The sequence below is a fragment of the Populus alba genome, chromosome 2, assembly GCF_005239225.2.
Source record: "Populus alba chromosome 2, ASM523922v2, whole genome shotgun sequence".
Taxonomy (NCBI): Eukaryota; Viridiplantae; Streptophyta; class Magnoliopsida; order Malpighiales; family Salicaceae; genus Populus; species Populus alba.
This window is the reverse complement of record NC_133285.1, coordinates 6,010,552-6,036,458: the sequence shown is the minus strand read 5'-3', so window position 1 is coordinate 6,036,458 and position 25,907 is coordinate 6,010,552. Positions and strand designations below refer to the sequence as shown.

Here is a 25,907-nt window from a genome sequence, read left to right as displayed (position 1 = left end):
TTTTTTTTTTTTGGTATTTTTCATACACCATCTCCCATGTTTGAAAGACTTAACCATTAAAAGTAAAAGGGGAATAAAAATTATATTTTTCAGGTTACCTTCTCACAACTTTTATTAACATGTTTGTAGAATAGATAAGAGTTCAATAAGTTTTCTTGTTCTTTTTAGTGTAATGGACATTATTTATTTTTAAAAAGTGAAGGATGCTTTGTCATTGTAAAAGTAATGTTAATGCATTATGTATGGAGACATTGTATGAATGTAAATTTTAATTAGAGATGTGAAAATTCTAGTGTGGAGATTTTATTAAAGACATGAAGAATTCATCTACAGATGTTAAAATTCAATAAAAATATGAAGATCTCATTGTGGAGATTTTATTAAGACATAGAGTTCATTTTGGAGACATGGAGAAACATTATTGCTTTTATTTAAAAAGTTAAAAAGAAAAATTCTCATGCAAGTATGGTTACAAGTTTTGGATATTATATGATTGGGGTAACGCTTCACAAGGATTTTTTCTTATTTATTGGGGTTAAATTTATTTCCTCATAAATTATTATAGATAACCTTTAATGATCAATCTTTCAATCTAGTTTTATAGGGCATGGTATTTTTTAGTAACGTGATAGTTGTCATGATGAAAATAATACAACTTATTAAGGTTCTTTGCATTCATGTTGCTTTTCATGGGAGGAAAGTATTTAATATATTCTTTTTTCTTAATAGCAGTTAATACGTTATTACATATAGCGATTAAAGATGTGATCATGTGCTCAAAACATATCAGGCGATAATTAATATATCCCTTGGCATTCCTTTTGTATTCCTTGGGGTTGTTAGGAGATTGATGGCATTTTGAAGTGCATTTTCTTTGTTGTTAGAAACAAAGTTGTTCTTGTTTTGTTACACTAACTTCTTCTACTTGAGTGTGATTTTTCATTGCTTGTTTCACTTTAAATAGAGTTTGGACGAGAAGAGTATACAATCAATCTCATAGAAAATAGTTGAATACCCTACTAATCAAGGTTTTAGTGTAATAAGTTTGAGTAAATTCTCATTTTTATACATAACTTTTTTATTTTTATTTAGGATTTTTTATATATAAAAACACGTAAAAAAACTGCATGTATTTTTTTTTTTTGTAAAACAAAATGCACTAGTCAAATAAGTAGTTTATAACTACTTCTCAGTAACTTACCACATAACAAACAGCACTTGATTTTAATTTTTCCTGAACTTCTTACAACAACAAATAAAAATTACTTTTAACAATATCTCTATTAATTTCATAACAAAAAATGGACAACAACAATGATAAAAGGCTATAATTAGTCATTAACTCAGCAAACAATTTTCCTAGTTGCTTTATCTTGTTAATTAACAATACTACTTTATTTTTTTATAGAAAAGTTTTGGTTCAGGTATAAAAAGAATAAATAACAAGATTACGAGGCGACAAAAAAAACTCAATGACAAAGAAATAACCTTTCTTAATATCAAAGGAGGCTTTTGCAAAACTTGATATTTAGTTATTGTTTAGTTACTGTCTCGAGATAAAAAAAAAAAAAAACCAAATATAGTGGATATAAAAGAGACAAGACAAAAAAGAAGACATATAGGAATTGTATTTGATAGTGATATACAAATCAAAGTGACCATCTCTGTATCGTATTTGGTTATAGTAGATAAGATAAAATAAAATGTGAAAAAACTCCATTTTACATTTCAATATGTATTGTTTTCAAACTAAAATATTTAAATAAATAATTAGATATTTTTTTTTTTACTTTAGTTTATATTGAGTATTAAAATTAACAATATTATAGTAACTCTTGTTGTAAAACCATGATCGACTTGAACCTTATCACCGATCTCTGGTCAGCTATGATAATAATTATTTTTATCTATACACTGACTTGAGTCAACCCATGTTAACTCTCCCAACTTGTGACTTGGGCCTTGCCCTGATTGACCTTTTTAGTCTAGTTTTAAAATTATGATAATATTTTTATTCTTACATTGACTTGGGTTAACTTAAGTTAAAGCTTTTGATTTGTGACCTTGGCCTTTTCTCGAGTTGACACTCGAATCAAGTTGTAAAATTAATATAACAATCACTTTTATTTTATGTTAACTCAGGTTAACCCAAGTTGACTCTCCTAATACATGAGCTTGGGCTTTACCTCTGGTCGACCCTCAAGTAGTGCCTAAAACTATAATAATAATTATTTTTATCCTTACATTGATTCAAGTTAACAATCAACCTCACTCATGATTAAGTCTTTATCCCAAGTCAACCCAATAATTGAGTTTTAAAATTATGATAATAATTATTTTTATTCTTAAATTAACTCAGGTTTTACCCGAATCGACCCTCGAGTTGTGTTTAAAAACTATGATAATAATCATTTTTATCCTACATGTCTTAGTTGAATAATTTTAGAATTAAAAGGTTTTTACAATGATATTTTAAAAATAAAAAATAAAAAATATTGTCTCTAAATATATGTCTTTTCTATTCTTGTTGTTTTTAAAATACAGAAATTCACTAAAAAATTTATCTTAGAGACATTTTTGTTTTTATGTTTTTGTCTCTTTAACCAAACATATTTTTTACTATGATAAAGTATATTTATGGGCAAGAAAATCGATAAATATATCTAAAAAAAGCATTGGAGACAATTCACATGGTGTGAAATGTTATATTTGACTTGTTAATTTATATATTTTTTTTTATTAGATTTCAAAATTTAAAAATTAATATTTATGAAAATCTTATCTAGTAACATTTTTTTTTTTTTTAAGTGATATAAGTATTAAGATATACATGGATTGATTTAATAACATTACATGTGGTACATATTTACTTAATTAAATAATGAAGTCTTATATACAACATGAGATAGTGGATATATAAAAAAATAAATATCTTTGAATATATATGTATGAATTATTTTATATATTATTATACTAATTTTGGTAATAAATTGGTAAACTCTTCGTACTAATTATATTGAGAATTTGAATGGCTTCTAGAAAAGTATTGATAGCCTAACCTACAATTCAACCACCTAATTAATGAGTTATCAACTAGAATTGAGAGGACTATATAATTAATTTATTTTGTTTTAATACAATTATAAATCAAGGAAAAAATCAGCGAATAAATAAATAAATAAAAAAAATTGCAATCAAACATAGACGACACGCAACTGATTAAGGGCTAAGATTTGTCATATGGATCAAGACCCCACATTTTATAATTTTATTTGAACGGAACAAACCTGATGGGCAAGAGTATTAAATAATTAGAGAAAACCTTAAGACTAGAATTATTAAGATGGTCCTGACTCTTGGAGATATGCACAGACCCTGTCTCCGATCCCATTTCTTGCGGAGCATGGAAAAGAATAATTCTTGTAAGGAAGCTTGTTCAGTTTTCTTTCTCTATGTTTGTTTAATCACCACTGATGTTACATGCTGATGCTTTCTTAATTTCCTTCTCTCTTTTTTCGTTTTTCATTTTCGTGGAAAGAAGATTTTTTCGTGTGTCAACTGTTTTATGAAATTTTGAAAATTTTTATTTTAAATTATTATTTTTATATATTTTTGAATGTGTGGATATTAAAATGAATTTTAAAAAATAAAATAATATATTATTTTAATATATTTTTAAATAAAAAATACTTTAAAAAAAACCTCTATACCCGAAACACTTTAAAAAACATCCCATCACACAACAACAGTTTTATAAAATTTTAAATTAATTTTTTATATATTTTTATGTCTGGATATTAAAATAAAATTTAAAATAATATATATTATTTTAATATATTTTTAAATAAAAAATACTTTAAAAAATAACATCTCTACCCGAAACGCTTTAAAAAACACCTCATTACAACAACTGTTTTATGAAATTTTAAATTTTTTTATTTTAAATTAATTTTTTTAAAATATTTTTAATGTCTGGATATTAAAATAAAAAATTAAAATTAAAATAATATATATTATTTGAATATATTTTTACCCAAAACACTTTAAAAAACACCTCATCTTATTAACACAAACTCTATTTTCCCGTGTACTTGCTCATGTCAAGGTTTTCAGGTCATCAAGACTCGAAAATACCATAATTTTAAAACTTAACTCAATAGATCGATCTAGGACTCGATTAACCTGAGGCTGAATTAGGCCGGGTTGAAGAAAAAACAAAGAAGAGAAAAACCTGATGTGACCCGGCTGATCCGGTAAGACCTGGTCGCAAATCCGTCGATTTTTATTTTTTTTTTTTTTTTTTACTAAAACGACACCGTTTTGATTAAAAAAAAATAACTCGGCCGACCTGATAACCCAGTCAAAATTCAAAACCCGGATCTTGAACCGTGGACCGGACCGGGTCTTAAAAGTATGGAAAATACACTAAACCACGATTAAAATTGAGAGAGAGAGAGAGAGTACGGTTTATACGAGGTCACATAAGCCTAAAAAATCCGTCTGAATATCAAACCATATATCAGGCTTGTAGGTTTCGTCCTTAAAAATGGGCCAGGGAAGAATAACCTTTTCTTACGTATATGGGCTGAACAAGCCTAATTCTGCTTTTCTAGCCCATTAATTGAAAATATGGGCCTGATAAAACCCTGCAAATATTGAAGTCATAAGCCCATCTAGCTTCAGGGCCTAATACCCAAGAATATTTAATTATTTAACCTTTCAAGGGCATAGGAGCAAAATCTTCTCTAACAACAATTTCCTTCTCTTTTTGTTTTGTTTTTTTCCCTGATAAATACCAGTAGGAAGACTAGAAGTTAGCAGCCCCTATCTTGCTCAGAAAGAAAACCTCAACAATCTGTGTTTGGCTAGAGAGAAAGAAACCAAGAAAGTTAAATAATAATAATAATAATGTCAGGTATGGAGAGACTGCAAAGAATGTTTGCAGGTGCAGGAGGCGCGCTGGGTCATCCACCACCAGATTCTCCCACTCTCGATTCCTCCGAGCAGGTCTACATCTCCTCTCTTGCCCTCCTCAAAATGCTTAAGCACGGTACGGTTTTCTAAAATCCACAACCTACGTATTCAATTTTAGGGTTTTGTTGTTGTTCTATGTAAATCCGAGTTTGAACCCTGAATTAGGATTTTGGGTGTACTTATTTTTAATGAATTTAAGAATTGGGTTGTTTTGTGTTTGATTTTGGTGGATGTTGATGATAGGGAGAGCTGGGGTACCGATGGAGGTGATGGGTCTGATGCTTGGAGAGTTTGTGGATGAATATACAGTTCGTGTTGTCGATGTATTCGCAATGCCACAAAGTGGTACTGGTGTGAGTGTTGAAGCTGTTGATCATGTGTTCCAGACTAATATGCTTGACATGCTTAAACAGACTGGAAGGTATTATTTTCTATTTCTGTCAAGTTGATTTTGATGAAAATCATGTGGTAGTTTTTGGGTATAGTTCCGCTAATGATTTTTTGATTCTTTGTTTGGTGTTGCAGACCCGAGATGGTTGTGGGGTGGTACCATTCACATCCTGGATTTGGCTGTTGGCTCTCTGGTGTTGATATAAATACCCAGCAGGTTTTGCTTTGTGTTTATGCTTATGGTCTTGGTATTGATATTCTTAATGGTTGGTGTCATCGGTGAACTTTTCATTGATGTTACAGGTTGTCAAAAATTGGATTGCTAGATTTAGTCATTCAATGATTATGATTACTTTCTTGTGTGTGTCTGGGCTTTTGAGTAGGCAATAGGATTGTGTTACCTTCTGAATTCTCCCTCACTTGGGAAAAACTACTGCCTGAAATAGGACAGCTTGATAGCAAAAGTCTAATGTGAACAGTGACTGCATGGGTCAGAAAAAACACCCCTTTGAATGATGCTCTTGGACATGGATATAATGGACTGAGGACTCTTGATTTGGGGAGTGCCAATGTGACCTAGAAGACTAATAACACTTCAAACGTTATGGTGTCTTTCTCTTACAATTCTCCTTATCCTCTTACAATATTTTGATGAAATTTAGTTTTGCCACCATGCTAAGATTGTATTGATTGAGGGAAGGGTTCGTGATTGCTATGTCTTGTATTTGACTGTTGTTTGTTTCAGTAATTGTTACTGCTTTTTGCGACTAGAATTGACTGTTTTATTGTGTTTGATATTCAGAGTTTTGAAGCTTTGAATCAACGTGCTGTGGCAGTGGTGGTGGATCCAATTCAGAGTGTTAAAGGAAAGGTGGTAATTGATGCCTTTCGTTTGATTAACCCACAAACAATGATGCTTGGCCAAGAACCACGGCAGACAACTTCCAATCTTGGGCATCTGAATAAGCCATCCATTCAAGTAAGTGCATGCCAAAAGTGATTTTTTTTCAGCATACTATTTTTCTGTTGCATCAAGATTTAACATGGTTCACTTGAAAACTTTCAGGCTTTGATCCATGGATTGAACAGACATTACTACTCCATAGCCATTAATTACAGAAAGAATGAACTTGAGGAAAAGATGCTTCTTAACCTGCACAAGAAGAAATGGACAGATGGTTTGACACTTAGGCGGTTTGATACTCATTCAAAAACCAATGAGCAGACTGTTCAGGTGAACAGATGTTATTGGAGTTCCCTTAATCTCTGTTGTGTTGTTTTCATTCTGTCTTTTAATTGTTTTAGAGGGTGTTCGTGATATTTGAGTGTCCTATTCATGAACTTCCATGTTGGATCTAGCTGAGTGTCATTACTCATCCAGCACTAAGGCAATGCCTTTTGTGTGTTCATGGTTTGTCATCATTCATCTAGCATAGTGTTCCATTACTCATCCTCCAACATTAGAACAATTGCATCCTGAGAAACGGGCTGGGGCTGGGGCTCTAATTCTGACAGGTTAGCTGAATCTCTTGTAACTGTCATCTTATCATTGAGGCAATGCCATTTGTCTGTTTCTACTCTGCTAGGTACTAGGTGCATACAGTAATGTCCATTTTTGCAGTGCTATCGTGATTGGTCTTGATATGTCTTGAAATCTGCAGGAAATGCTGGGCTTAGCTATTAAATACAACAAGGCAGTGCAAGAGGAAGATGAGCTGCCACCTGAAAAGCTGGCAATTGCAAATGTAGGAAGGCAAGATGCGAAGAAACACCTTGAAGAACATGTCTCAAATTTGATGTCCTCCAACATAGTTCAGACATTGGGCACTATGCTCGACACTGTTGTGTTCTAGACCTGACTTTATGTCATTCTGTACTCTGTTTCAAGTAGAACGATCTTGATTCATAATTTCCTTTTACATTTCCTTTCCTCTCATTGTTTGTTATGCTATACTGGACTAGTTATCATGGTGGATATTTGGAAGACAGTTCAATCACTGGGATCAATAGACTCATTTTATTACCTGCTTCATGATGTAAGATTATGGGGTGCTCCGCCGTGCCTGTGTCTGCATGTTGATGTCTGATTAATTTGTTGTGGAAGTTATAATTAGCTAATCTAACGCCAGTTATGTTGACCACCTACGACAACTTGGGTTTGAAGATTGGATGACCACTATATAGTGATATCCTAGCAATGCTGACCCCTTAGACAACTTGGGCTTGAAGACTGGATGACCACTCAAAGCATGTCCAGCCTTGAGCTTTCTTCTTCTCCGTTTGAAGTGATCCTACAAATGAATGCATAGTCAGGTGTTCAGTTTTCTAAATTATCATGTCTTTTGGATGCGGGTTACCGTTCTTTCGTCGCACTCGTGGGCTTGCTGGCTCTTATGTTGAGCAAAGAGCTTAGGGTGGCATTTGGGGAAAGATTTGAGCTCACAAAATTCTTGAATGTTTTTGATTAGTTGGAGAGAGAATGTGGTGTTCCTCCCAAGAAAAATCTTCTAAGTTGAAGTTCTTGGTTTTTAAATAATAGCTCACCTATGTTGACAATTTAAAGCTGTTTTTTCGCCTAGTTGATGGTTTCCTCTTACATATTTCCTTTCTTGTGATGGTTAATAACTGTTTCTTTCATCAATGTTTGTATGATGAAATACGGGACTGTGGCGATGATTTGGCCATGGGAAAGTAAATACATGGAAATTTTTCCCTTTGTTTGAACTTTTCAGTTGGTAGATTATTTCCTTAACTGGGTGGATATTATTTGCTCGTTGACATGAAGATGGGTGCCGTAATTTGATTGCGCGGTGTTTGTACAATGATAAATAATGTTCTGAGAAGTTGTAGTGGCGGGATGAAGATCCAACATTAAATATATTGGGTTAAAAGAGGGGGACTCTCGGTGCTGCTTAATCTGTAAACTACAAACGTGACAGGTATTTTTATAACCCAGAAGGTGCTATGCTGATTGCTTGATGCCTCTCTACTACGAATGGATGGCTTATTGTTACAGAAGAACTTGAAAGGATCAGATTTTGTGGACAACAAAATTGTGATTGATGCATCTGGTCTCAAAATTTAGCCTTCTGTAAAGTTTCTGTCTCAAAGACAGAAATTGGTCAAAGAAGTATTGGCGTATCAACAATGGTTTCTTCCCTGATTTCCGCACATGTCTCTCTCTGTGAGTGTGTGTGTACACACACACACACACACACACACACACACACGATTGATCTGCCTAGCTCTTCCTCTTGTTATTAAGAGGGAGGGTTTTGGTTTAGAGCCACGGGCAAGCTCACCGAGGGGTCCGTTTTACAAGGGAAGATGCTAATTGTTTCTCTTGCTGGTAGGCTAACTAGTTTTTCCAATTTCATAATCTTCAACATCACAAACGAGAACATGACTTGTGAATTAGGCAAGCACCGGCTATAATCTAGAGGAGTATAAAAACGGTTTCTCATAAGCGAAACCTTGTTTATTCTTTGATGTTGATGCATGCTTGCTTTCCATTGCCAAGGCCAAAAAAAAAAAAAAGGATGAAGATGCTCTTGACTCTTAAGCCATCTTAACAATTCTAGCACCTTTGCGCCAGGACCAAGATTCAGAGGGGGATTTGGGCAAAGGTGGAAGCAACACAGCCTTTCTCCATAGACCGAATGGCCATCCCTGACAGTGACAGAACTCCTGGAGTATCGAGCGCTTTGAAAAATCTGGAAAACAAAACTCTTTGAAACTTGAACATCGAGAGAAGTTTGGCTTGGCAGAAACAAATGCTTCCCTGCTCAAAGCACTTGAACAACAGGATAAACAACTCCCAACAGAGAAAAATTCCTCTCTTGTATCATCATATTCATCGTTGTCATCGTTGCCCTCGTCCTTTTGTTGAACAGCCTTCGGGGTTACAAACAATTCTCCTGTTTTCGGAGAGTATACCCAGGAAAAGCTGTCTGTGAAAATAAAGGGTTTATGCCTCAACTTTTCCATGGCTCTGCTTCGAATTTCTGAAACAATAACCTGAAGAAGGAAAACACACTCAGATTAGCAAGGATAGAAAGAAAGAACATGATTTTCTGTTCTTTTCCTTTTTTCTGTCAGGGGGTTAGAACATGAAATTTTTCAATGGTGAAAAGTGAGTACTTCCTGCTCATCATCAACGTCAGCAGTTGGATACTCTTCCTCCGGGCTTGAAGTTGAAATCCGTCCACCACAAGTACTGCAATTCGGAAACACATCCTTCAAAGTTGCAGCAAGGAACTTGCATTTCTTAGAAGGATTCGGTGCCTCTTCATGGTGAAAGACGCCCATGTTGAGAAGAGAAAGTTTGGTGGTATCTCCAACTTCAATGGTATGGGACAAAATATATACAGCACTAGCATTTATAAGTCATAGTTTTTGTTGATGTCCACATTGACTTGCTCCTGTGATAGTGGCCTTGCATCTTACTGACAGCAGTGGCTTCCGATCCTTAGGGGTAAAGACGAAGTTAAAAAAGTTGAAAGACGTATTAGCAAATTACTCAAAAGTCCTACTTTAATCTCTCACTAGTGAGGTGCACGCGTGACGTGGCGGGGAACTTTTCACCGACGTTATTGGATTGTTAACTCGTCAATCTAACCGATGCAACGGCCAGGTTTTAAATTAAATTGGGTGAAAATTAATTAGTCTTGTTTAACCGTTCTTACCTGGACCAAGTTTGGTTATTTAAAAAATATTGAAAACAACATTGATTTATTATTATTATTTTTAATATTGACCGGTTATATTTTGAATCTACTAGGATTAAATTGAGTTAATTTATCTAATTTATAATCTAAATGATGATCTTAATCATATTAAATAACCTTGTTTTATAGAATTTATTTTTTATTTAATTAAATGATTATAAAAATAGATATTTGCTTGACAAAACATTAAATTATCAAAGAGAAATATATATTTTTAATTTAAACTATATTTTTTTATTAATATATTTCTTTATTATTTTAATAAAAAAATATGTTTTTAATTGTAAGCATTATTTTTTAAAAGAAAATTTATCGTCAATTCGATAGCAAATTTTTTTAAAAAACTATCAAAATAATTCTTTTAATAAAAAAACTCATAAAACACAAAATAATAGAAAAAGGATCAGTCATTTGTGCTAAAAAGACTAGGCTCGCATACTTGGCCCAACAAAACAAGTCTTGTGCGGGTTGGCTTTGCAAGGCTAGAATAGTGACTTGATCTCTTTTTTTTTTTTTGTCCATTTTACTAAAGGGCGACTGGCCTTTTTCTCTAGTCATCAAATATTAGATACGTAGATAACATGTTGTCTACTTTATTTTTATATAAAAATAAAGTAGACAACATGTTATATGTGACTAGAGAAATCACAGAAAAAATGAGTTAGGGCTTTTTAAACATAAAAATCATTTTAAACTTGTATTCATTTAAAAATACTCTCTAAATCTTGATAAACTTATTTATCAATTTAAAACACCTTTAAATCGATTAAATAACGTCAAATTAAACTAAAGATAAAAAAAAATCTCAACTCTGATATACTTTTTAAAGTAATATCAAAGCTAAAAAAACGCATTCATCTCGTTAAGAGAAATACATTAACACTAAATTTGATTTTTTTTGTTAATAAAAAATGACAAATCATTACTTTCTCTCTCTTCCACTATTTTTTGACAAGTCTCTTTCTCTTTTTGCAAATTTAAAGTCTAAAATGTGAATAAAATAAAGTTTGAAACAATTAGTTACAATTTTAAAACTAAATGGACAAAAATGAAATTGAAAAATTCTTTAGGTTAAGATTTTTTAAAAGATGCACATTCAATAGTAATAAAAAAAAATAACTATATAATCTTGAACGGTGTAGTTTAACTGGTCACATCCTTGAATTTGCTTCTTATAGGTCACTAGTTCGAGTGCCACAAATCTTAGGGTTATTGAAAATTTATATGGTCATTAGCTTCATGATTTTGGAAGATTAGACGAGATACGCGGAAGTTGACCTGAACACATACAGTTACTATTAAAAAAAATTACCCTACATTTTGCTTTTTTTTGTCAAATTCAGTTCTCAATTTTTATTTTTTTGCTAACAATAAAAGTAGATTTTTATTGTATAAAATTGGCTATCAACTAAACATGTGGATTTTTTTTTATATCACGATAAAAATAATAATAATAAAAATGGACAGCCCAATTTTAATTCAATATAATATAATATATTATATTATATTATGGAATGATGAATTTAAAGGAAAAAAAATAGTGGCAAAAAGAAAATGAAAAAAATAAAATAGAGAGAGAGAGAGTGAAACACCATACGAGTCAATGGTGAATTCTGTCTTGGTCCACGGTGTTTCAAATGCGAAACAATGATCTCTTACGGGGACCCTCAATCCTCGATTCACGTAAGCCATGTCTTAAAAGAGTGTTAATCATGTCGTTTTTAAGTAATCACTTCAAGCAGAAGTCAAAGTGAGTAGGACATGATACCAAATCGTGTACGCAATTTATTTGATTACTTGAGGATGAGGCCCTGCCATACAAGTTATTACCGGTAAACAGAAATGTCCATTGAATTTATTAACAAAAAAAAAATATATTTTTATCATCAATTAATTTAAATAGTTTAAAAACATTAAAAATATATTAATTGAAAACAAATAAAAACATTTTAATTCTTATAAAAAATACTTTCGGAATACAAAAACAAACAAAAATCAACCAAACCAGTTACAAAGTGTTTGTAAGAAATAAATTGAAGAGAACAGAATTACAGGCAAATATGAAACTGCAAGAAATGGGAGCGTGTTTGCAATCTTCTTCCACAGCGAGCAGGACTAGAACCAGAAGCAACCATTACGAATCCGAGTTCTTTGTTGATAATGATAAATGCATTGCAGACAGCCTAGCCAGGCCCAGATTCGCCACGTAGACAGGGTTATTGAACTGATGTGCGATCATATTCACGCCAATAAGGGCAACTCATGGATAATGTAAAAAGCAAAGCAGTTGAATTGACAGACTAGATAGTAAAATGTAGAAACTGGTGCAGATACCACCATCAGAAGACGATCTTTTAACCTGCAGACAAACTCTCCAAACACCGCATTTCACCTACTTTCAGCATGATAAAATGGAAAACTGTCCGATGCTGCTACATCTACATCAGAGACGAATTTCGTTTTGGTGTTATCAAATATAATTTGATTGTTTACTCACAGAAAAAAATCTTCTCAGCTTGCATCCAAAAGTTTCAGACAACCAAACCCTGCAGAGATTTGGAACTCGAATTTGGCAGGGTTTTTGAACTAACGTGTGATGATATTCACAATAACAAGAGCAACCACAAAGCAATGTGAGAGCATAGTAGAATTGACGAATGCGTAAACTGGAGCAGATGCCACCTCAAAAAAGTAAAAAATTGTCATCTTTCAACCTCACACAAACCCTCCAAAACGCTCAACTTGCCTCCTTCTAGCAGTGAACAGATAGGGAATCTGTCTGATGTTGCTACACCTACATCAGAGATGATTTTCTTTCTGGTGTAACCACATATAAAGGATTGTTCAATCTCAGAAGCAAATATCAGATACTAAAGAGTCATGATCATCTTACACAACAATACATCTTAGTGAATCTATCCCTTTATTTGATCAGTTGCATATATAGAACAATTTCACAGCGAATTCAATGTCTGATCCTAATGCCAAAACCACTGATTAGCTAAGAGCAAGGAGACCATATCAGAAGGGTCATAAAAAGGGTCATATAACTCCATCATTTCGACACACAGAAGTTGAAATCATAGATATAAGATGATAATAGTATGGCCAAAGGAGTTAATCTAACTTCTAGATAGAATATTTAAAGCAAACGCAGCACTCAAAAATAAAATTTACCAAAGAACGTCAAAATCATGAATTTAGAAAAAATGAAGGAAGAATTACAAATCTAAACTTATAAAACTACTTTACTACCCGACATCAAATTGTAGCAAAATCAAAATGATCCAAAGGAGTAAAGCATACAAAAAATGAAAGAGTCAAGTGGAGTTGCTGTGAAGTAAGAGAAATAAGAGACTGCAGCTTTACAACAGCAGAGGTTTTATCAGGAGGACATTTCGATAAAGAGACATTCAAATATTAGAGAGCCTCGTCAAGTTTCCCAGCAGCCAAGGCTGCACAGCCTGCCATGTAAGTCCCATCTGCCATTTTAGCATCATATTGAGGATTTGCATCCGAATCGGAGCTCATGTTAGTCTTTACTATGTGGGTTGAGGTTGGTGATGGTGAGTCGAGAAGGGCTGTGGCACGGCTGTATTCCAATTCATTAATAGCAGTCTCGATTTCAGACATGAGAGTTTCTGGGTTTGATGAGGCCACGTTTCTCACTCCCTCAAACACGCTCCAGTGAGTGCTCCCTTCTTCAGAACCCATCTATCTTCCGCTAAGCAACCATAGATGGTGTTCGTCCTGTCTCTGTTTTGGTTTGAAATTTTTACTTCCCCTGTTTCGATGGCAAAAGGAGGGGGGGCTTCTTGGTTCCATTTCACTGCTTTTATAGGTGTCGAGAGGAGACATGTTAGTAAGCAGCAAGGCAGCAGCTTTTAGACTTGAAATTTGTAAAAATAAAATAAACTGATTATAAATACAAAGCAACTAATTGGATTGGATTTTTGTCTGCATCATCTCTGTATTTAATAATAAATATAAGAAGTACAATGATATTGTACAACTATTATCAAACTGTAAGCTTGTCATAATCAGAAAAAACCTAAACTGACTTTGATTTGTGCAACTGAGTATTAACTAAGTAAGTGCATGCTCTAACACCCCTGTAAATTCATGGGTGATTGGCAAACCATGAGTTTGAACCTTAGAAATTGAAACTGAGTTGCAGACTGCCCTTTGGTAAACGATGAACCCAACAAATCCTATCTGACTAGAACATCTTTATTAACCACCTTCTCTCTAACAACATGATAGTCAATTTTCACATGCTTGATTTGGGCATGGAAGCTAGCTTCTGAAGCTAAAGCTAGTGCTCTAATGTTATCACACTAGATAGTATGGGGCAACGAAAGATAAGTTTGAAATTCTTTCGTTAACGTTCCAATCTAGAATGACTCTATCGTAGCTAAAACCATGTTTCGGTGCTCTGCTTATGTGCTTGAACCCAAGACAACTCCTTGTTTCTTGGTATCCCATGATATTAAATTCATGCCTTGAAAAATATTGAATCCAAAGGTGCTTCTTTGGTTATCAGGATTTCTAGCCTACATGACAGTCATAGAAAACAATGAAGTTGGCAGCAGAAGGTGCATAAAATAGGTCATAGTTAATTGTGCCTTTCAAATAGCGAAGGACTCTCTTGATTGCCATCCAATGAGAGTCTTATGGATTATGCATAAATTAACATAATTGATTTACTACATAGGAAATATCATTCTTGAAGTCGTAGGACAGACCGAGCTAGCTAGAGGTACCCTGCTGGATTTATATTCATTCAGTTTTGATTCGTTTCAGACCTTTGGAATTGGAGTTTCGGATTTTTGCTGGTGAACAGCATACCAAAAGGTTCTGGGTGGCTACTTGAGACCGAACCATGACATATGTGTGTGTGATCACTCTCATTGTTTCGTTGCTGGATCCCTTCAGGTGCTGCTGGTTTCCTAGGGGATTTTGCCCAGTTGGCAACTCATTTCTTCATATTTTGTCCTGTTAACAATTTTACTTGTGTTTTACTGGTTTTTTTTCAATTAATTTTCAAGATAATTAACAGAAGGTTCCCTCGGAGTGATCACACACGTAGCTTTTATCAAACCAAAATATTTGGGGATCTAAATGTGGTTATCGTGTGTTCCATGAACAAAGGCAACATTGATGTGTTCTTTAACGAGGGCCATACAAATGATTGTTAGGTCATATTCTTGAAAATAAAAAAGAGAAAGAATGCTCGATCCATGTCTTGGTCCATGCCATTAATCATTCGTCTCATGATGGAGAAACTTCACAATCATTCGTTACATGATAGAGAGAGTTCATAGAAGTGCAATTTTAATTGAGCAAGGAACAGCCCCAGTGGTTCATGGGCAAAATGTTTTTACTTTGGACAGGTTAGAAACAGAAGGCCATAACATTCCTCATATGATTCATGCATATCAATATAAGAACTTGGCACTTCTGTTTGTATAATTGAATTCGCAGATTCATATTTTGTGCTAACAATTCACATCAAGCTAGAGGGGCTAGCCATGATTGGCACATAAATATCACTCCCAAATTAAGCTCGTCCCATAGCATTTCTCCACTCAAGTTTGGCTACTGAGTTGGCTTAGATTCTGGAAGTATACTAGTCAAATAATGGAAAGGACGATGAGCGGTACAAAACATTTTAAAACCAGGATATTCTTTAGGTTTTAAACTTCATGTTTTAGAGAAGATAACTCTATCAGGTTGTGAGAGTTGAGGACTTTGTGGAGATGTAACGCTAGGACGTGTTTGATCGAGAAATGAATTTGTCTCTACGCAGGAGTTTGAAGGATTCTCAGGAATGACAGTATCATAGTCAAGAGAGAAAGGTAAAGAATATTATTATAACAATAGCTAAAACTGCTCACTGTTTCACTGTAGCAATCCACAGTGAAACGTTGAGCTGTCTTCTTTTTCCGGTATTTTTTTTTTCCAGGCTTTTTTTCTTCTTCTTTGTCTTTTTTAAGCTATTTTTTTTAATTAATGTTTTTTTTTTTTTAAAAAATTGTTAATATTAATTTTTTTTCAATTTATTTATTAAATTTTCATGATACAGATTTTGGGTTTGATGGGTTAACGCGGATTTTTTTTCTTTTTAATTAATTTTTTTGAATGCAATCCACAGTGAAACGCTTAGCTATTTTTGTTTTTTTTAAGCTGTTTTTTTTTTTCTTTGTTTTTTTTTAAGTTGTTTTATTTTTTTTATTTTTTTTAATAACCTGGTTTGATGGGTTAACCCAGTTAATTTAATTTTTTTTTCGTTAGTTTTTTTTCTTTTTAATTAATTTTTTCGTTCAATTTTTTTCTATTTAGTTATCAAACTTTCATGACACGGATTTCGGGTTTGATGGGTTAACCCAGCTATTTCTGGGTTAACCCGTAATTTTTTTTTTCCTATTCAGTTATCAAACTTTCATGACACGAATCACAGATTTGACGGGTTGACCTGGTTTAAAGGGTGTCGCACGTGTGCGGCGTCGCGGCGAAAAAACTATATGTTTGTTCCATTTTCTTATCTACAATGTAAAGCTATCTATATCTATGGGGATACAAGAAAATATTGTCTTTTATGGGTGGAAAATGGAAAGGGAGTCGCCACCTAGTATTTTGGTCACTAGGAACCCTAACTGGTCTCAAAGATCGGGTACGGGGACTGGTTGCGTAAAGGGAAGGTATTAGCACCCCAAATACGCCCTACCTAAGGTAAGCTGCATTGTTTTATTGTCTGATAAAATCTAAGGTATTTTTCGTGTTTTTCTAGTTGTTGGTCTGTCTATGGTTCAAGAAAAATCCTCATCGGTAAGAAAGGCTTTATCTTATCGGGTAAAATCCTAACCGTTCTAACGTCCATACCAAAATTTCATTAATAATATTTAGGAATACGTTTTACGTATAAATTCGTAATCCCAAATACTAAAAGAAAACAAAAAAAAAAAAAAAAGATTTTTGATTTTTTTTGAAATATTGGCCTAGTTCTCATGGCTTAAATAAACTGGTTATTAAAGCCAAAATGCATGCTAATACATATATTGTTTTGAAAATTTTCTTTGTTGTGTGAAAATATGATGTTATAATATTTATATATATATATTGGAGAGACTAGGCCGTATGCATGAAAACAAAACCTTTTTTTTGGAAAATATTTATTTTTTTTTGATGCTTTAACAAAAATCGGGTATTTTAATACTGGGTTTGTATTCTTACGGTATAAAAATACAACCTAATATTAATCCACTTTGATAAAAATATGCAGAAAAATCAACAACATTTTTTAGGGACTTTTTAGAATTTTTTTTGAAAGCAAAAACATTTTTTATTCTGAAAATCTTTGATATTTTGACGAAAAACCGGGTATTTTTAACACTGGTTTTGTATCTTTACGGTATAAAAATACAAACCAACATTAAACACTTTTGACCAAAACATGCAGGAAAATCAACAATATTTTTAAAAGATTTTTCAGAATATTTTTTTTATTTTTTATATATATACACACATATATCATATAATATATAATAACATATAATATAATATGTTAAGTGGGCGGGCCGACCCAACTAAATGGGCCGGACAGCCCAGGAAAAAAAACATTGGGCCGAATTCGGCCCACTATAAAACTGGGCCGATCTCGGCCCAACTAAAAATTCACTCCTTGGTCTGGGCCCGACCGGCCCAGATCACAGGGCTGGGCCAGAACCATTCTGGCCCACCCCAAAAAACTTCTGGGCCAGACCCCGTCTGGCCCAGAGAAGAAAATAACAACGCTGGGCCAGCATCAGCCTGGCCCAGCAAACTAAACGGGGGGGGAATTATTTTCCCTCCCCACCTCCTGCATGCAGAAACGATTCTGCATGCAGGAGGAAAACTTAGGCAGCAAAAGGAAGAAAATGCAGGGGGAAGAGGCGTACCTGGCGAGGAGGAGGCGGTTGCTGGTGGTGCTGTGGCTCGCGAACGGTGGCTGTGGGAAGGGCTGCGGCTGTTCGAACGGCGGAGGGTGCGGTTGTTGTCAACGGTTCGTCGTTGTTCCCCCGGTTTGCTGCTTCGGTTTCGGTTTCTTCAGTTCCCTCCTGGTGTCAGCTTTCCCAAGCTTCTCAACTTTGGGTTCTTTTGTTTCTGGTTTTTTAGTTAAGTGGTTTCTCTCCTTCGGTTTCTCTCCTTCGGTTTCTCTCTCTCTCTCCTCCTTTGTCTCGGTTTTTCTTTCTTTCTCCTCTACCTCCTCTTTCTCTTTCTTTTTCGTCGTCCCTCTTTTCTTCGGGTCACCTGCTTTTATAGGGGGAGAAGGAGCCTTGGGGCGAACCAAGGTGTCGGCTGGTCGGCCATTGGGCGCGACTGTCAAGGCGTGTGGGCTTCGGTCCCGGTGTGGTGCGCGGCGGGTGGTCGGCCAATGTCTTCAACGGCGTGTGTGCTTTGGTCCGGTCGGTAGGAGAGGGGGACAAACGCCATTTAAATAAGCTTTCTTTTTCCTTCTTCCCCACTGTCTGTTCGGGGGGAGGGAAGAAGAAAGGTGAACAGTGCCGTTCAAAACGGCACCGTTCGGTTCTCCCCTCTTTTTTTTTTTTTTTTTTTTTTTTTTTAATGTATGAAACGGCGTCGTTTTGGAGAAAACGCGCCGTTTCATTTAAAAAAAAAAAAGGCGCCAAAAATATGTTTTTTCAAATCAGTCCTTAATTTGTCCTTTGTTCTATTAAGTCCTCAAATCTAATCCTGATTTCAAGAATAAAATTCAATTGCACCCCCGCTAATTTCGGCCTCCACCCCTCAAGTCGGCCGCGTTTTCCATTCTAATCCCTGGCCTCTGTTTTGTTCAATTACGCCCTCAATTGATTAATAAACTTCCAATTTCTTCAATTAGGCCCCTGGACCGAATAATTTCAGCCCCTCCATTTACGCGCCTCTTCCAATTTGGTCCCTGGTTTCGGATTTTCTTAATTAAGTCCCTAATTGGCCATTAAACTTCAATATTTATGCAATTAAGCCCCTGATTTGGCCTAATAAATTCCAAAAAAATATATTTTGGCCCCAAAACTTAAATTTCTTCTGATTAAAGCCCACATTGACTTAAAAAACCAATTTTTCTTGCAATCAAAACCCCTATAAAATCCATTAAAAATCCAATTAAGTCCATAAACATCCAAATTTGGGCTTTTCTCCTCAAAATTCAAAATTTCTTATCCATCAGGGCTCTCATCATCCAAGAATATACTGTAAAAATCCGATCTTGGTATTTTTTAACCTCCTTGACCAAATCTTCCAACCATTTTCCGAGCGCTCCTGCCTCCTGTTATTTTTCTAACCTTCTTTGGCTATTTATATTATTTTTGTGGGGACCCAAAAATGGGTTACAACAGCTGCCCCCTCTTTATAATGCTTACGGAGCAAGGGTTTTGCGCAGTAAGTTGTATAAAGATAATCTGATCTGAACTCCCGCAAGTGATCTGGTCGAAGCTTGATCGATCTGAAAATCTTTCTTTACAGCAATCCTCTTCGGCCTAAAACATTGGAATCCCATCTGGCGATTCCCTGAAAATATATAAAAACATGAGGTCCCATCTAGCGACCCCCAAGATAGTGAAACACGAGATCCCTTCTGGCGATCTCAAACAACCTGGAATCCCATCTGACGATTCCTTTTAACAAACATGAAATATGAGGTCCCATCTGGCGACCTCCATAATAGTGAAATACGAGATCCCTTCTGGCGATCTCAAACAACTTGGAATCCCATCTGGCGATTCCTTATTACCAACATGAAATATGAGGTCCCATCTGGCAACCTCCAAATAGTGAATCACGAGATCCCTTCTGGCGATCTCCTTTAAACAACTTGGAATCCCATCTGGCGATTCCTTTAAAAATCATGAAATATGCGGTCCCATCTAGCGACCTCCAAATACCAAAATACGAGATCCCTTCTGGCGATCTCTAACAACCTGGAATCCCATCTGGCAATTCCTTTTATGAAAATATGAGGTCCCTTCTAGCGACCTTCATCCAAATACGAGATCTCTTCTGGCGATCTCAACCAACTTGGAATCCCATCTGGCGATTCCCTGTTATTCAAAACTGAAATATGAAGTCCCTTCTGGCGACCTTTATTGAAGTATGAGATCCCTTCTGGCGATCTCTTTTAACCAAACAACTTGGAATCCCATCTGGCGATTCCCTTTTACCGATTGCGATCGATGTCGTTCTTCCAGCTGTCAGGATTTGAAAAAATATTATCTTCTCTTCTTGTGGTTCTAGAATCCACTCAATGATTCCTTCTTCATCCACAATCTTGCGGGAGTGCACTAAGATCTCCTCCTGTAACGATAAAAGAGATACATGCAATGATTTTATGATTAGATGCAATGTATGCCTTCGTACCTGGTTTTGAAACATAGGCCCCATCATCTTCTTCTAGTTCATGAAGCTCTTTCTTATCATAAGCTTGCTTTTGAAGTCGTATGCTGGATTCATCTCCCGTGTTGCCCTTTTTTACTTATCATATTCTTGGAGAAGAAATCTTTGACTTTCCTCCAGTAGTCCGCTTTTCAGAATGTAAGACTTGTTATTGCCTTTTTGTCATGCTTTTGTCAAATGCTTGAGCTTGGTTTTCAAATCTATAGGCTTTCGTAAAAACTTTTCAAAAAAAACATTTTGTACATGCCCCCAGTGTAGGGGTGTGATCCTAGTCTGAGCTTTTATATAGAGAAGAAATTCGTTCAATCGATGCTAGACTTTTAAATGAGTGATGAGATGCACTGTTGGGATTAATGCAAAAATGATTGTTGTGAGATCAATGCACAAAAGGAAAGAAATCCATGGCCAAACTTTGCTTTATTGATTTAGAGGCCTACATCAAGCATAATATCTTTTTACAGAGTCAGAATTCACAGGTCGAGCTAGGTCTTCTCCATCCATTCTAGCTAACTTCAACGCTCCTCCTGAGAATGCCTTCGTTACTACATAAGGACCCTCGTAGTTTGGTGCCCATTTGCTTTGATCATCTCCAGGTAATGACAATATTTTCTTCAATACTAGATCTCCTTCTTGAAACAACCGCGGTCTAACCTTCTTATCATACGCCTTAGCCATTCGTTTCTGGTAAAGCTGGTGATGACATATTGCGGCTATCCTCTTTTCACTAATCAGGTTCAGTTGCTCGTGTCTCACTTTGGCCCACTCGGCCTCTTCTAACTCGGAATCTATTAACACTCTTAACGATGGGATTTCCACTTCCAAAGGCATCACTGCTTCCATACCGTACACTAAAGAATATGGGGTAGCCCCTGTCGAGGTTCGAACTGCGGTGCGATATGCATGAAGGGCAAATGGTAACATCTCATGCCAATCCTTATAGGTGACTACCATCTTCTGAATAATTTTTTTGACATTCTTGTTAGCAGCTTCTACCGCCCCGTTCATTTTCGGTCTATATGGCGAAGAATTGGAATGCTTGATTTTCCATTTCGTGCAGAGCTCTATTATCATCTTGCCGTTGAAGTTCTGGGCATTATCAGTTATAATCTTTTCTGGTGGACCATACCGACATATCAAATCTCTCTCGATAAATTTCTTCACCACTTTTTGCGTCACATGAGCAAATGACCCGGCTTCGACCCATTTTGTGAAGTAGTCAATAGCCACGAGGATAAATCTATGACCATTGCTCGCTTTTGGGTTTACAGGTCCAATCACATCAATTCCCCACATCGCGAAGGGCCATGGCGATGTTAAGTTAAACAATGGAGCTGGTGGCATATTGACCTTGTCACTATAAATTTGACATTTGTGACATTTTCTGACATAGTTGATACAGTCTTTTTCTAGTGTCATCCAAAAATAACCAGCCCTTTGGATTTTCCTTGCCATCATATGCCCGCTGGCATGGGTTGAGCAAATCCCTTCATGGACCTCTCTTAATGCCCTTCTAGCATCTGCCTCATCCAAACATCTTAACAAGGTTCCATCAAATGACCTTTTATATAAAATCTCTCCATCTAAATAGAAATCTATGGCTAACCTTCTCAAAGTTTTCTTATCCGTCTTAGAAGCTCCCTCCGGATATTCCTGCTTCTGCACCAGATTCTTGATATCGTAATACCAAGGTTGTCCGTCTATCTCTCCTTCAATTAAACAACAGTGAGCTGGATCATTTCTAATATCAATGTGTACCGGCTGTACCTTGCACTTGAGATCAATGGTAGTCATAGCAGCTAGTGTGGCCAAAGCATCCGCAAAATGATTCCCCTCCCTTCCCAGATGGGTGAATCTAATTTCTTCAAATTCCTTTGCTAGCATGGATAGGTATTCTTGGTACGGCCTCAACTTTTCTTCTTTGGTTTGCCATTCCCCTTTCACCTGGCAGATGATCAACATTGAATCCCTATATACATCTATCTTCTTTATTTTCAGCTCCAATGCGGCTTCTAAACCGAGGATACAAGCTTCATACTCAGCTGTATTGTTGGTGCACTCGAAGTGTAGTTTGACCGAAACTGGGTATTGCTTCTTATTAGGAGAGATTATTACTGCCCCTGCCCCGTTACCATATACATTTACTGCTCCATCAAAAAACATGGTCCACCAATCTGTCTTCTCTTCCTCCTTTTCTATTGACAATATATCTTCATCAGGGAAATCAAAATCCAAAGGTTCGTAATCTTCAACAGCATTATCAGCCAGATGGTCTGCGATTGCACTCCCTTTTACGGCTTTCCTTGTCATATACACTATGTCGTATTCTGCTAATAAAACTTGCCACCTTGCAATTCTACTTGAGAGAAAAGGCTTATTACAAATATACCTCAGAGGATCCACTTTTGAAATCAACCAAGTGGTGTAGTATAACATGTAATGTCGCAACCTCTTTGCCGCCCACACCAACGCACAACAAAGCCTTTCTATCTCCGTGTATCTGGACTCACATTCAGTGAATTTCTTACTCAAGTAATAAATAGCTCTTTCCTTCCTTCCAGTTTTCATCATGCTGGACCAATACACAATCCCATGGCTACTTCAGTTACGGTTAGATATAATACTAGAGGTTTTTCCTGATATAGGAGGAACCAGTAAAGGCGGATTTTGTAAATAATGCTTGATTTTATTGAATGCCTCCTCACACTCCTCATTCCAAGTTCCGGGATCTTTTTCCTTAGTAGCCGGAATATAGGCTCGCATGTGGTTGTTAGCTGAGCTATAAACCGAGCAATGTAATTCAACCTTCCCAAGAATCCTCTTACTTCTTTCTCCGTCTTTAGGGACGACATGGCCTGGATGGCCCTTACTTTATCCGGATCCACCTCTATACCTCTATCACTTACCACAAATCCCAACAGCTTGCCCGATTTAACTCCGAATGAACATTTTGCAGGATTAAGCCTTAGTTCATACTTCCTTAACCTCTCAAATAACTTCCTTAAAACTTCCACATGATCTTGTTCCTTTTTAGACTTGGCAATCATATCATCTACATACACCTCAATTTCTTTGTGCATCATGTCGTGGAATAGAGTCACCATTGCTCTTTGATATGTTGCACCCGCATTCTTTAACCCAAATGGCATGACCTTGTAGCAGTAGGTCCCCCAAGGTGTGACAAAAGTTGTTTTCGCCTTATCCTCTAAAGCCATTTTTATTTGGTTGTATCCTGAAAAGCCGTCCATAAAGGAATAAGTGGAACTTCGGGCAGCATTATCCACTAAAACATCTATGTGTGGTAGAGGAAAATCGTCCTTAGGGCTAGCTTTATTCAAATTCCGAAAATCCACACAAACTCGAATCTTCCCTTCCTTCTTAGGCACCACAACAATGTTAGATACCCATTGTGGGTATCTAACTACTTCTAGAAAACCAGCATCCCACTGTTTTTCGAGTTCTGCCTTGACCTTGATCCAGACGTCTGGGTGGGCCCTTCTTAGCTTCTGCTTGACTGGCTTATAACCTTCCTCCAACGGTATCTTGTGCTCTACAATACTTGTATCCAAACCGGGCATATCTTCGTAGGACCAAGCAAAAACATCTGAATACTCTTGTAATAGGGTGATCATTTTTATCCTTTGTTCAGAAGTAATTAGGGTACCTATTTTCAACTCTTTCTTGAGCTGACCATTGCCCACATTGATGGTTTCGAGTTCCTCGGTGGCAGGCTTCCAAGTCTGTTCCTGTTGTTCTACTAGCCTGGTGAATTCACTGATATTGCCTTCATCCCACTCTTCTTCTTCCATAGCTAGTACATGCTCGTTCAAGTTTGGCCATTTATTCTTGATGCTAAATGTATGTGATGTTGTTGGAGATCCGCTTTCAGGATTCCTGAAAGCGGGAAGTGCTGGGTGTAAATGCATATATATATAAAAACAATTTCTGAAAAAAAAGTGCATGATCTCACATTCATTCAAAGGAAAAAAGGTGGGCTCTATGACAAATATAGAATCTAGCTGACATCATGAGCCTTGATTGTCAACTAGAGAAAACAAAAGCAAACATAAGCAATGACAAAAACATGTTAAGGCAAACAAAAGTTGGTTTACATTTTGAAAACCACTGGAGCTTCTTGTGTCACCCAATTCTGAAACTTTTCGCCTGGAGCCAGCTTGCGCACAACGGTCTTGGCGGAGACTTCTTCTAGCGTATGGATCGTCAGCTGTGGCAGCGCTTCATCTTCTTTTCCCGCGACTGCTTTCACGTCATCCCTTTTCTTCTCGTTTCCCTCCAAGGTGTTTATGCTCATATGAGCCAGTTCTAGACCCAGGCTTCCGGCTCCTTTATCAGGTTGCATTATGAATGCAGCTTTTGTGAACGATACACTAAGGTGAGGGATTTCTAGCTTTTCTTCCTCAGGCTCTCTTCCTTTAATTCTAGCCATCCTTCTTGCCCTTCTCCGACCAGCAGCCCATCGATAATCCTTTTGGTTAGGTTGATATCCTAACCCAAATCTTTGGGCAGCATTTGCTATCCTTGCCGGATTAACCCTTCTGGTATCCTGACAGCAAAGTTATACTGCCATGGGATCCCGCGTTCTAAAAAACATAGGCTTGCCATCCTGACCGTTTCTGAGATCTTTGGCCTTCTTAGCACGGTGTTCTCTGGTACCCAGTCGGTGTTCACGATCTCGAAAGCATGGATATTGTTATCCTGGCAATCTTCCGCTTCAATGAAAGGCATAGCCGCATTCTTTGTCATGGCTATTGCCTCCTCAGCCCTGACGGTTACTAACATCCCATTCATGATGTACTTCAGACATTGGTGTAATGATGAAGCTACTGCCCCCGCTGCGTGGATCCAAGGTCTTCCCAACAACATGCTATAGGAAGGGTGGATATCCATAACCTGAAGTGTCACTAGGAACATTTGCGGTCCCACATATAGCTCCACTTCTAAAGTCCCAAGTATTGGCCTAGGTGAGCCATCATATGCTCTGGCTTATCATAGTACTTGGCTTCATATGGGATTCATCAATTGGCATTTCCTCCAGAATGTTGCTTTGGCAACACGTTTGAGGGACGAGCCATTATCGACGAGCACTTCCCTATGAGGCAGTCTTTGCACCTAACAGTAATGTATAAAAGGCTTGTTGTGTCCGGTACCTTCAGCATCAAGCTCATCAGCCGTGAAGTAGAGGTAATTAGTTGCCATGGATCCTCCCCACTAAATGCTCCATGGTTTTTGTGCTCAATGTCCTGGGTACATATGCCTCATTCAATACCTTTTGCAAGGCATTTCGATGCGGCTCAGAGCTGAGTATCAGAGACATAAGGGAGATCCGAGCTGGAGTCTTTTTTAGTTGATCCACTATGCAATATTCGC

The 25,907-nt window shown here is 36.3% G+C and overlaps 2 protein-coding genes across 2 annotated transcripts; one reads left to right on the top strand and one right to left on the bottom strand.

Moving 5' to 3' along the window:
- The first annotated feature begins 4,771 nt into the window (after window positions 1–4,771).
- LOC118028075 (26S proteasome non-ATPase regulatory subunit 14 homolog) lies at window positions 4,772–7,396 on the top strand. The gene is made up of 6 exons (XM_035031599.2): window positions 4,772–5,050; window positions 5,218–5,395; window positions 5,500–5,581; window positions 6,167–6,343; window positions 6,431–6,598; window positions 7,026–7,396. The coding sequence occupies exons 1-6, from the start codon at window positions 4,909–4,911 to the stop codon at window positions 7,215–7,217; spliced, it is 939 nt and encodes a 312-aa protein (XP_034887490.1). The 5' UTR covers window positions 4,772–4,908; the 3' UTR covers window positions 7,218–7,396.
- A 1,027-nt stretch (window positions 7,397–8,423) lies between these two features.
- Window positions 8,424–9,727, bottom strand: LOC118028078 (uncharacterized). Its single transcript, XM_035031600.2, has 2 exons — window positions 9,505–9,727; window positions 8,424–9,381 (listed from the first exon to the last, which is right to left on the bottom strand). Exons 1-2 carry the CDS (start codon window positions 9,670–9,672, stop codon window positions 8,923–8,925), a joined length of 627 nt encoding a protein of 208 aa, XP_034887491.1. The 5' UTR covers window positions 9,673–9,727; the 3' UTR covers window positions 8,424–8,922.
- Window positions 9,728–25,907: the final 16,180 nt, after the last annotated feature.